The sequence below is a fragment of the Hyperolius riggenbachi genome, chromosome 3 (assembly GCF_040937935.1).
Source record: "Hyperolius riggenbachi isolate aHypRig1 chromosome 3, aHypRig1.pri, whole genome shotgun sequence".
Classification (NCBI taxonomy): domain Eukaryota; kingdom Metazoa; phylum Chordata; class Amphibia; order Anura; family Hyperoliidae; genus Hyperolius; species Hyperolius riggenbachi.
In genome coordinates, this window is record NC_090648.1 from 514,217,904 (window position 1) to 514,230,903 (window position 13,000).

Here is a 13,000-nt window from a genome sequence, read left to right on the forward strand (position 1 = left end):
CGCTTTGGTAAGAGTATTATTGAGTTCTAGCAATTTTTTTGTAGTATAACGTTTTTTCCTAGAGCCCTGCGCAATAAAATAACCCCTTATAAAGGCTTTGTGGGATTCCCACATTAAGCCAAAGGATGTAACTGAGTCTATATTTGTTGTAAAAAAGGATTGTAGTTCTTCTATACAATTAGTAATGAGTGTTTTGTCTTTTAGTAAGGATTCATTTAGCCTCCAGTGTAGTGGTTTGTGTGGATTAGCTAGCCAATCAAGGTCTAATATGACTGCGTGGTGATCCGACCATGCCGTCGGAGATATGGTGGAGTCAATTAGGGAGGGAAGAAGTTGGGCTTTGGCAAAAAAGTAATCGATACGTGAGTGAGAGGCATGCGGGGGAGAAAAGAATGTATATTCTACTGCTGTAGGGTTGGCTACTCTCCAGAGATCTATCATCCCAAACTTTCGGAGTAACATTCGGAATTTACGGGAATTGCGTTCGTGGGGAGAGGTAGTGGATGATGAGACAGGTTTACTTCTGTCTTTAATAGAAGAGAAGGCCAAGTTGAAATCCCCTCCTAGGATAACCGTCCCCTTGGCGTTTTTTTGGAGTTTGGAGAGGAAAGATGACAGAAAAGAAATCTGTTGCGTATTGGGGACATATAGGTTTGCCAGTGTGATTGGCTTACCAGCCAGGGAACCCAGAATTATTAGGAAGTGCCCCTTATCTTTTATGATTTTATCTATTTGGATAGGAAGGCCTTTTTTGCATAATATAGCTACCCCTGCGCGTTTTTGAGGCCCAGAAGCAAGATATACATCGGGATAGTATCTATTGTGGAGACGTACGGTGTCCTTAGATGTCAAATGAGTCTCTTGAAGTAGGACCAAGTCTGCATCAAGTTTCCGCAGGTCTCTCAACAGAGACATCCTTTTCTGTGGAATATTTAGACCCTTGGCATTTAAAGAGTATAGTTTAACCATTATCTGGGATAAAAGTGTGGTCGCGTAGATAATTGGTAACCCTTTGGTATAGAGGATGAGCACAGTAGGAGAAGGCAGAAAAAGAAAGGAAGGTAGTAAAAAGACCTGTAGGAGGTAACATTTTAAGCATACAATGTAACATTTTTAAACTAGTTTTGTATTTATAACGGCCACTGTTAAAGATGTGGCAACAAAGAAAGACAACTGAAAACAGTTGTGTTAGAGCAAGTTGTCGGGGAATGACTGGTCCTCGGAGGGGCCAGTCAGTCTTCCGAACAACTTTCCGGAGGTACATGTGGGTGACCAGGGTTAGCCCCTTGAAGCCCAGAGTCCGCCATTGCAGTGGATATAGGTATAGGAGATCAGGATTTAACCTAGAACATTAGTAATAGTTAGTTATCAGTTTAGCATAAAGGGTCTCTGGATAGTAAGAGAGTTATACGTAAGCGACCAGATTGCTGGTATGAAGAGATCAACTTGGTAAAGCTTCCATGTCATCTGTCGCGCCTGTGTAGGTTAGGCTGCGTACTGGAGCTCTAGACCACTCAGCAACATGGCGTATCTTTCTTGGCGGAGATCTTGCATAGGGTGAGGAGGCCTGTTGTGTGGAAAGCGTCGTCGGTGGGCGGAGGCCCAGTTGTTTCAAAAAGAAAGGGGCATCATCTAGATCGGTGAGTGTAAACGAGATCCCTTGCCTGGTAACTCGGAGGCGAAATGGGAAGCCCCAAGTGTATGCTATCTTCGCGTCAGATAGTAGTTGTGTAATTGGCTTGAAGGCCCTTCTCTTTGCCAGGGTAATCAGAGATAAGTCGTTATATATAGAGAGATCGTCTCCTTTGAAGGATATTTTGGGGGTATTTCGTATAGCACGCATTATTGCTTCCTTAGCCTCATAGTAATGGAGTCTGATTATTACATCTTTGGGCTGGCGTGTATTTGTCTTTCTTTCTCCTAATGATCGGTGTGCTCGGTCCATTCTCCAAAACTCATCTGGCTGGTCAGGCACAATGGATTTATACAGTTCCATGAGATGCGGGATTAGTAAGTCATTTGTAACAGATGCTGACATGCCCTTGATTCTAATGTTCTGTCTCCTCTCCCTATTCTCATTGTCCTCCTGGGCAATTCTAATGGCTTTCAGATCATTCTGTATTATGCGCTGTTCATCCTCCATATCTTGCTGCTTAAGTGTCAGTGCATCTATTTTCCCTTCTAGGGAGCTAGTGCGATCCCCCAGAGCTGTGACTTCCCCTTTAAGATCTTTCAGGGCTGATATTATTACCTGCTGCAGGGAGTCATGGAGGGACCTGTAATGTCTGTCCAGGGTTGCCTCCAGTGTAGCTGTAGTCAGCGGCACCTCTTCTCTGGGCACCTCTTCTCCATGGTGTGGGGATGAGCCATGCTGTGGCTGCTGTGCAGGCTGTGAGGAGCCGGAGGAGGCAGCGTGGTCGGCGCCATCTTGAATGGAGGAGGGTCAGACAAACCGATCCATAGAGCCTGCTTGTGGGGCCGTTCTGGGTGCAGATTTGGCAGCCATCCGGGTGGGTGAGTCCTCGGGTACTGGTCTCCGTGGTCGCCGCTCGTCAGAAGCGGAGATGTAGCTAATTGCGGCGGAATCTGTGCGGGCACTGAGCGGAGCTCTGTCCTCAAGCAGCCATCTCGGGCTCACCGCGCATGCGCCTGTCTCTTGACTAATCTTAATCCTAGATTGCCTTATCGTTGCCGACTTCTGCCTGTCCCTGACCACGCTTCTTGATTGGATCATCTGTTGCAGACTCTGCTTGAACCCGGATTACCCTGATTGCCGCCGGGATCGACCTTTGCATGTTTAAGGACTTCTGTGAACTCTGCCTGGACTGACTTTGGCCTGGAACTGACCACGTATCTGTTTAGTGATTAAACGGTGTCATCCCCAGCCTGCTATCCTTGCTTTCATCTGGACTGCCTCAGCCTTTAGGCCTCAGGTGACTATTAAGTATACTGTGTTGTATTACTCATTGCTGTGTTTGGTAAATGCTATCTGTCAGTCTGTATGCTACATCTACCTGCAGGGTATTGTAGTGTTATTAGGTAGGAGTTTGTGCAGGTGTTACGGGCTGGGCTATAGGTCAGTTATATGGGCATACAGCCTGACCTATAGCAGGGAACCAGACAAGCCTGACAGATCTCCTTTTTTTGAAACCAATCAAGCCTCAGATGAGCGATTGATGGTCTGGGACGCGTTTAAAGCATTTCTTAGAGGGCTTGTCTGTTCACACATTAACACAAACTAAAGCCTATGAACAACAACTACATGAGTGTGTGCAGTATGCCGGGATCCCGTATGTGGCGGTCCCGCCCGAGGCTCATAAATCTACTTGGCTTTCTACCCAGGTGAAAAATGAGGACTTACTATTGACCAAGAATAAACGCTTGTTCTTGAAGCAAGCATACCATGAACATGGAGATCAGACAGGTCATTTACTTGTGACAATAGCCAGAGCACAACTGCCAGAGCGGTCAGAGGCAATCTTTCTGCTCCTGCTAGAGTAAAGATCCTGCAGGGAAGGTAAGCTGCAGCTAAGGATTCCTTCAGCTGTTCGGATGATGCGCTGCAGTCTCAGCTTTCCTCGTACGGAGAATGAGCCCAACCAGACATAATGGATTCAGTGATCACAGAGTAGAACTGCACCATTCATTTCTGATGTAGGCCACACTTTTTTCAGCTGCCGTAAGTGGTATGTCCTGTGTTGGGCTTCATTGATGATGGTGACAATGTTATCCCATTTTAGGTTGTTGGAGATTTTGGACAAAGGGAATTTAAATAACTCTACTTGGGTCGCAGCAGGGCCATTTAGGATTCGGGTGAGGGCCGGGGAAAGGGTGGGGGGTTGCACGTTTTCCAAGTCTATTATGATCTTTATGGTCTTAAAGGGGCACTATGGCAAAAAATTGTAAAATTGTAAAATGTAATACCGTATATGTGCAAACATATACAAATAAGAAGTACGTTTTTTCCAGAGTAAAATGAGCCTTGCTGAGAATCCCCTATGAAGAGATGGACTAGTCCAAAACCTGTCGCTTCTGTCAGATTTCTACTACCTACTGTAAGTGACAGCAACATAGGAGAAAAGGGATTTATGGCTCATTTTACTCTGGAAGAAATGTACTTCTTATTTGTATATGTTTGCAAATATTTTAAATTTTACAGTTTTTCGCCATAGTGCCCCTTTAAGAACGCTCTTAACAATATATGGAGATGAGATGCTATTTAAAGACCCGTTTAAAGGTCACATTTGATCTGGATTAGTGTGCCCTATCACCCCATCTCCCCCATGGACAGACCCCACCAGTAATAGCTGCAACCCAACGGAGTGCTACCCCAAATGACTTGCCTACATCTGTCCTGCAGAGGTCCTGGCCTTTCCTCCCCTCCACCAAGGGCAAAGTGAAGGTGCCACAATCTCACAGCCGGGCTACCCAATTATTTCCATGGTTATTCTTATCCTGGAGCACCCGCCGAGGCAGAAGGGACACTGTGGCAGCACAATCTGGCCTAACAGCAGCCACAGCAGTCGGCTGAATCGGGAAATTCCAGTTTATACATCAACAAGTGAGCAAACTTGGCAGCGAAGCCTCAATCTGCAATAACAAGTGTTGTATGGAACTCGTCTTCAAATGTCACTCGCATGAAACAAGACGACGAGGCCGGCATTTCACAGCATTTGTTTATTTCTGAAAAACACTGAAATATTTAGATTTTCAGAGATTTTCGTTGTTTGCACAGCCAGACTGCGATCAATACTGCCAATATGCTCAGCTTGGCAAGCAAGGCTGTTTTGTTCCCCAACAAGACGGTAAACTGCCCAGGAAGACAGAGCTGGATCTGTCCTTTCCAGGAAATAAGTTTCCCTATGAAGAGCGCGGTCTACAAGCACTGGAGGAATCGGCTATGTGAGCATGTGTGGTTACAGCTACACAGAGTCTAATACCGGCCCCGATTGTAAGTCTGCACTTTCGAAACAAAATACACTGTAGTTAAAGGGGCACTATGGTGAAAAATTATAAAATTTAAAATATGCGCAAACATATACAAAGAAGTAGTACGTTTTTTTCCATCGTAAAATGAACCATAAATGACTTTGTTGCTGTCACTTACAGTAGGTAGTAGAAATCTGACAGAAGCGACAGGTTTTGGACTAGCCCATCTCTTCATGGGGAATTCTCAGGGATTTATTTACATTCAAAAGCACTTAGTGAATGGCAGTTGCTCTGTCCAACTGCAAAAAAACTGTGCAGCGAGCAGGGAAGCTGGCCAGCATCATTGTTTAAATCCTTTTTAGGGAATATCTTTATAAAGAATAAAAGCCTTGCTGAGAATCCCCTATGGAGAGATGGACTAGTCCAAAACCTGTCACTTCTGTCAGATTTCTACTACTTACTGTAAGTGACAGCAACATAGGAGAAAAGTCATTATGGCTCATTTTACTCTGGAAAAAAAAAACATACTTCTTATTTGTATATATTTGCACATATTAAAAATTTTATAATTTTTCGCCATAGTGCCCTTTAAAGAGGCACTATGGCGACGTATAGTAGAATGCAGTAAATTATTCAGGATACCAACTTTCACAGTAAGTTTCCAGGTTTTAGCATCAGGAACACCTCCTATATCTATATATTGCCGTATATTGGTATGTAGCCCCTCCCTCCCAGTGATCCTTAGCCTAGGCTGTTTAGCTATGTGGAATTTTCCACCCAGAGCATTCTAGGAGACCACGTATATTTTCCTTAGGCTTTAGAACTTTTAGTAAACAAACATTCCACGGAGATCATCTGACAGGACGAAAGATGTCCCACCATCAGAGTTACATTTCAGAATGTAAATCAGGATGAGGCTCTCGTCCTACAAAGTCACTGAACCTGACTGGGTCCAGAGTGAGTGAGTTAGTAGTGCATGCTACAGCAGTAATGTAAGAGCGAACAGAGGCGCCAGCAGGATAAAAGGTTCTAAAAGCCATAAGATCCCTCAGGAGGTGGTGGTGGATTCGCCTTCCCGAAGCAGACAAGATACCGTCAGTTTTATGACAACAGGTTTATTAATATACTCTAAAACAGATAGGAGTACACAGTATAGTCTCAAGGTCACGAATAGTGCCTCTGAGACTATACTGTGTACTCCTGTCTGTTTATTGCCTGGGGAAGCGGGAACACACCCGTGAAACGCGTTGCACTGTTTGTTTTGGAGTATATTAATAAACCTGTTGTCATAAAACTGACGGTATCTTGTCTGCTTCAGGGAGGCGAGTCCACCACCACCTCCTGAGGGATTTTAAGCCTTTTAGAACCTTTTATCCTGCTGGCGCCTCTGTTCACTCTTACATTATCAGTATCCCCCCCTGGTGGGGGAGTTGATCCCCATTTTTTATCTACAGAGAGCGACTTTTAATCCTGAGTGAGGACAGGTCTAATCTCCTAATCTGCCTGTACAGTGGTTACCTAGGCGGGAACCCACATTTGTGAGTATATACATTATATACTTTTCATTTCTACCCCCCTGTTTTGCATACTACACTATATTGGGCTCTCTGTATTTCTTTTGTCTTTAAAGAGAATCTGTATTGTTAAAATCGCATAAAAGTAAACATACCAGTGCGTTAGGGGACATCTCCTATTACCCTCTGTCACAATTTAGACGCTCCTCGCCGCATTAAAAGTGGTTAAAAACAGTTTTAAAAAGTTTGTTTATAAACAAACAAAATGGCCACCAAAACAGGAAGTAGGTTTATGTACAGTATGTCCACACATAGAAAATACATTCATACACAAGCAGGCTGTATACAGCATTCCTTTTGAATCTCAAGAGATCATTTGTGTGTTTCTTTCCCCCTGCAGCTATCTTCCACTGAAGTGTCAGGCTGTTTCTTCCTGCAGAGTGCAGTACAGCTCTGCCTGTATGTAATTCCTCAGTATGTGAAAGCCCAGCCAGCTCAGAGGAGGATTTATCCAGCTTGTAAAAGATAAGAGAGAAGAAAGAAGCTTCCCTAATCTAAATAATACACAGGCAGTGTGCAGAGAGGGGCCTGGAGGGGGGAGATGCATCACAGAACCACAACACTGAAGAACTTGGCAGCCTTCCAGACACAGGCCTGACAAGTCTGACAAGAGAGAGATAAGTTGATTTATTACAGAGACGGTGATAGTATAAAGTGCTGCAGTAAGCCAGAACACATTAGAATAGCTTTTGGAACTTGTAGGATGATAAAAAACAGGATGCAATTTTTGTTACGGAGTCTCTTTAATGCTACAGCAGTAGTATGCCTCTGAAAACTTTTCCTGCGCTGCCACACTAAGCTGTGCTGCTTGAGCAGTGTAGCTTAGTGAATCAATCCCTGTGAGCTAGATATAGCCATCAAAACAGCCACATGTGGCTCCCGAGCGATAGGTTCCCTACCCCTGCGATAGATCCCCGATGGTTAGCAATTAGGGAATGGTGTCGGCACACATTTTAATTCAGCAACGGCACAACAACAGTCTACCGAAGTGTGAAAATGACAACCTGAAAACGAACACGTATTCTGAATAGATTGATCATTTTCCACTATGCGGTATGAACGATTAACACGGATTATAGTTGGAACCAATCTGTCCTGGCTACAGAAAAGAATCGCTGTCTTTGAACTATTGTTAGGACACTTATTCTGAGGATTCTCGGCCAACCCATAGTTTATCCTTCTATCCCGGTCTAGTGTGTGCACAGAGTTCCAACTGGTTAATTATAAAAGCCTGTACCAGAGGGATCTACAGTCAGTGGTGAGAGTGGGAGTGAGTATTGCTCCTGCCTTTGAACAGTGAGGACATACCCTGAATAATGACCTCCATAACCGCTGGCAAGTTTACTTGTTTGTGGTTAGCTCTGAAGCAAACACAGTGACAATGCTGACTCAATGTCCAATGAACAGGTGACAATATAAAGTCAAGGTAGGAAAGGCTGAAGCTGTAGGATTGTGTCTAGCAGAAGGGTCATCAGGGTCCCACAAGCAAAAAAATCCTGAGCAATCCCACATCAGAGAAACAGACATGTTCACAGATCCTGTGTTATTTCTAGGATTCCTGCACACTCGTTAGGTTGCAATAGATCTGTTTAATCCGTTGCAGTGAGCGGGATGCAAACTTGGACCCTGCATGACAACTCCCGGATCGCCGACAAAGCGGATGACGAGGGAATCAATGCAAGCCTATGGGAACAGTGTCCTTTCTGACGCGGCTTGCCGTGGCGTACGTTCTGACGCTACTCACCTCTCTTCTGTCATCCGGAGTCCCCCCACCGCTGCTGCCATGTCGCTCATCTCCACTAATCATAGGATCTCCCCTGCCACCCTTGGATCTCCGCCACATGGCCAGAATGAGGTTGAGGACCACCAGGACGACCCTTCCCACCAAGGGAGTCGCTTCTTTGAACTCCTTCCATCAGGAGGACATTTCAAAGCCATCCCCTCCAGGACCCTGAGGTGCAGGAGCACGTTCTTCCCCCAGGTTGTCCACCTACTGAACTCCAGCCCCCCTGCCTAGCCACTGTACCCTAGTCCTTTGGGTAGCATCACTTCACCTGACGCCCACCCTGAACTTCAAAGATTCCCCATTCCCTAGCTGTTAGTGTCTTGTTTATCCCCTTGTGCTGAACGCTTGTTTTTGTGGTCTGTAGATCTCTCATATTGACAATGCCATGTCTGTGTCTTATGTACTGACTTTGTACTACTGCCTTTGCCATGTGTACCACAATCAGTTCCGAGTACGTCATATGGCGTACTTGGCAAATAAAGATGATTCGGATTATGATTCTAAAACGTTATCTGGCAGGTTAAACAGTTGACATCGCGTATTGGTATTCCAATTATGCCGTTAGTAGTTTTCCTAGACATCTGGTTTAATGCATCCCAAAACAACCAACATAAATGAATAAAAAGCAAACATGCAACATGCATTAACCACTTAACCCGGCCTCTCTACACAGCCCAGGCCAGGTTAATGCAGCTTTTCCAAACACTAAACTGAAACATATTTTCTTAATTATTTATGCCTTAACAATTCAAAAGAGGAGATCTATTTGTGACTTCCGCTCCTGAATGCGTTTATCTCAAAATAAAGATACATACGACATAAATCCAAACCGGCAAAAGTTATTGGGACATGTGAAATATCAACTTACAGGACAACCATCGCCAACATTTCTAAAATTCGATATACGGTATATGTATTACTGTGTATATATTTGTGTATTAGAGTGTGTGATATAGGTGTATTAGTTGCACATTTGGGCTGCCATATTTATTTTCATTTAAAGTAAACCTGTAGTGGGAAAAAGTGGACCTTGGGAGGGGGAAGCCTCTGGATCCTAGTGAGATTCTCCCATCCTCTTCCTCCTCCGGGATCTAGCCCCAAGATCCCCGAACCCTACAGAGCCATAATATTTACACGCACCTGCCTGTGCAGTAGACCGCACCTGCGCACACCGTAGACAAGCCCTTGTCGGTGGAATCTTTGGGGGTTCCAGCGCTGGATCCCTGTGATGAAGAGGATGGGGGAAGTCTCTTTAGAATCTGATCAGCATGCTTGTTCGGGGGCTGTGGCTAAGAGTATTAGACACAGAGGAGCAGCAGGGCAACCAGGCAATTTGCATTGTTTAAAAGGAAATAAATATGGCAGCCTTCATAGCCTCTTCAGGTTCCCCTTAAGTTAATCACACACACATTGATTTTTACCGGCAGTTTCGACCGCGCTGATCGACCCCACTGATTCACTAATTCCTGCAGAGCCAGAAGGCTTTAGACTATTAGTTATTGCAGAAACACGGGCCTTTGCAGAATAGCCATTTAGGATGAGCTGGGTGCTAAAGAAAGATCACATGACCATTCCTTGCGTCTACCCGTATCCCTGCAGGCTGATGAAGAAACTACGAAGCTATCAGTTCGACATGGTATAACCAAGATAGTGCATTGGCTAAAGACGTAGAAGGTGGAAGGAAAAGGACAAAGTGGTTCCTTTATTTCTGTCTTCCAACTGGCTTTAGCAAAACAGCTCAGAGTAACACTCGTTGTCCTACTGAAAGAGATTGCCAAGACTTACCTGGTTCCGATCTCGCGCACTCGTGTATCTGATCTTCTGTATGAAGTAAAATATCAACCAAGCCGAAGATATGATCATCAGAACAATGAAGGAGATGGAGACGAACACCAGCGAGCCTCGACTGAAGTTCTTGGTTCCAGTACGAGATCCAACAGCAATGGCCATGAGGACGGAGATATTTCTTTCTACGTAGCTCAGGATTTCTCGACCCGTTGACTCGGAGATCATGATGGCAACGATATCCCCAGTTCCTGTTACCGGGAAAGATGAAAGAAAAACGTCTGAATACTACATTTCACTCCATTCATTGATTAATTACCACTTTTTATTTCTATAATTTGTTAAAGTGGTCTAAAAGCCAGCATTTCAACTTTGCTCTAAAAGATTCCTTACAGCTTTAAAGCTACTATCCCAGAAAAAACATTCTAGCAGAATATCACTGAAATGGTTAAACAGCACTTTGTCCTGCTGTTCAGCTTCAAATCCGCATCCAAACTGGAAATAACAGTTTTTTTTACTTGTTAAACACAAATGTATCAACACTGGAATGTAAATAAACACTCTGAGAAACTGTGTCTGCTTCAGGCACACACAGTGTTCAGAATAGCTCATTAGAAGATTTTAATATATAATAAAAAGCAGTTATAACAGACAAATAAAATGCAATGGCAGCTTTCAGGGTAAGAAAAATGACACTTTGGAAACTTGTAATTTGTAAACAGACAATATTACTTATGCACAAAAGCAAATATGATAACTGTATGAGTAATAACAAGTAGAAAAACACATTTTTATAGAATGTTATGTCGGAGTTTTAGACCACTTTAAGTAGAAGGTTGAGGTGCATGGCTGACACAAGAATCTCAACATTCAGGATATGAAGTCTATGACCGCTAATCATTCTTGCCTTGCAGTTGTAGGTTAACGTGTTTGATTTTCACTGTGGGTATTATCTGTAAGCTGTTCATACAAAGTGCAGTGTTCTCCCCAGGCTCTTTTAGCTGGGTGCTCCACCCGGCTATTTTTGGTGAACACCCGGCTGTTATCTGCTCACCTCCTCCTATGCTGTAAGCAGAGAAGTGCCAGCCCTGCATTCTCTCATCTTGCTCCACCCTTTTTCATACCACCCAGCTGGTAAAAAATTCTGGGGAGAACTCTGAAGTGTAAGAACAACCTACAGACACAGTAGGTTCTGAAGGTTGGTAATGGGAGGGTTCCAGGAGTTGAAGTCCAACCCAGGATATAGGGGTGCTACAAACATATTTCTAGATCAGGGGTCTCAAACTCGTGGCCTGCGGGCCATTTGCGGCCCTCGATACAATATTTTGTGGCCCTCGCCGGCAAAAGCTTCCTTATAGTTCGCTTCAGTGCTCCCAAGTAATCCGCCGCATCCCCGCCGCTAAACGAGGGCTGCAGAGCCCCCAAATCACCCGGGGGGGCAATCCGCCGGCATTTCCTGGAAGGGGCAGAGCTTTCAGCTTCATCTCTGCCCCTCCTGACGTCAATCGCCGCCTCTCCCCGCCCCTCTCTGTGAAGGAAGAGTGAGAGGGGCGGGCAGAGGCGGCGATGCGCCGCGATTGTGAAATTCCTTATGTGGTCCAGCCTCATCCTGACTTTGCCTCCTGCGGCCCCCAGGTAAATCGAGTTTGAGACCCCTGCTCTAAATGTTTCCTTGACCTGCAAGATACACCATAATGATATAGGAATGGCTCCAACTGAACAAAAGGAGAAAAACCAAAAGGTTGCACCAGGATATGCGAATAATATGTTACCTTTTTTAATCACAAAAGTATAAAAAAAAACATAAAAACAGAGTAAAGGGGGCGGGGTATGGCTGCAGTAATAAATATATAGTAACACAATAATTGCATATGTTTGTATCTACCATCAAGGATATATGGGTAATAATGGCAATACTTGCTCCCAGTAGAATTACATCTCATAAATAATCATATGATACACCAACCATCAATGTAAATAACATTTGAGAATATACAATCAGAGAATAGTACATGTGTTCAATGAAGAGATGAAAAAACAAAGTGCAATAATACATATATTACTGTGCACAGCAAAGTAATAGTGCAAACCATCTGCGCCTGCAACACACAAGTATAAAGTGCAAGTGCTGTGCAGAGAGAGCCTCCAAAGATATAGGAGGGAATGTATATCGCACTGAGCACAGTGCGAATAGAAACGCCGTCCCAGTGAGGGAAAGAGTGAGACAGAGAAGTGACATCCACCAATAGAGAGAGGTATACTAGCTGGGTGCAAACTAGCACGCTACACCCCGCCATGCCTGACACGTGTCGTGGGCCAAGCCCACTTCATCAGAGGCACTTCATAGGAATGGCTCCACCCATTGCCCTGAGGAGATGCATTATAATCTTACTTTTTGGATTCATGCTTTAAAGAGACACTGAAGCGAAAAAAAAATGATGATATTATGATTTGTATGTGTAGCACAGCTAAGAAATAAAACATTAAGATCAGATACATCAGTGTAATTGTTTCCAGTACAGGAAGAGTTGAGAAACTCCAGTTGTTATCTCTATGCAAACAAGCCATTAAGCTCTACGACTAAGTTAGTCATGGAGAGGGCTGTTATCTGACTTTTATTATCTCAAGTGTTATTGGGCTATTTACTTTTCCTCTGCCAGAGGAGATGTCATTACTTCACAGACTGCTCTGAAAGACTCATTTTGAATGCTGAGTGTTGTGTAATCTGCACATATTATAGGATAATGCAATGTTAGAAAAAACACTATATACCTGAAAATAAAAGTATGAGAATATTTTCTTTGCTGCTAATCTTCTAGTAATTATTCATAGTACACAACCAATTCATTATATCATATTATTTTTTTCGCTTCAGTGTCTCTTTAAGTTTCAACTAGGGATGGTGAATGAGATTCAAATAAATCCG

At 43.9% G+C, this 13,000-nt stretch overlaps 1 protein-coding gene across 4 annotated transcripts in view; it reads right to left on the reverse strand.

Annotated features, from left to right (window-relative positions):
* RNF130 (ring finger protein 130) overlaps positions 1-13,000 on the reverse strand; it is a 397,837-nt gene that overhangs the window by 166,491 nt on the left and 218,346 nt on the right. For all 4 annotated transcript variants that reach the window (XM_068278403.1, XM_068278404.1, XM_068278402.1 and 1 more), the window contains exon 3: positions 10,075-10,325. In XM_068278403.1, coding sequence (XP_068134504.1) covers positions 10,075-10,325 — 251 coding nt within the window. The remainder of the gene's footprint in view (positions 1-10,074; positions 10,326-13,000) is intronic.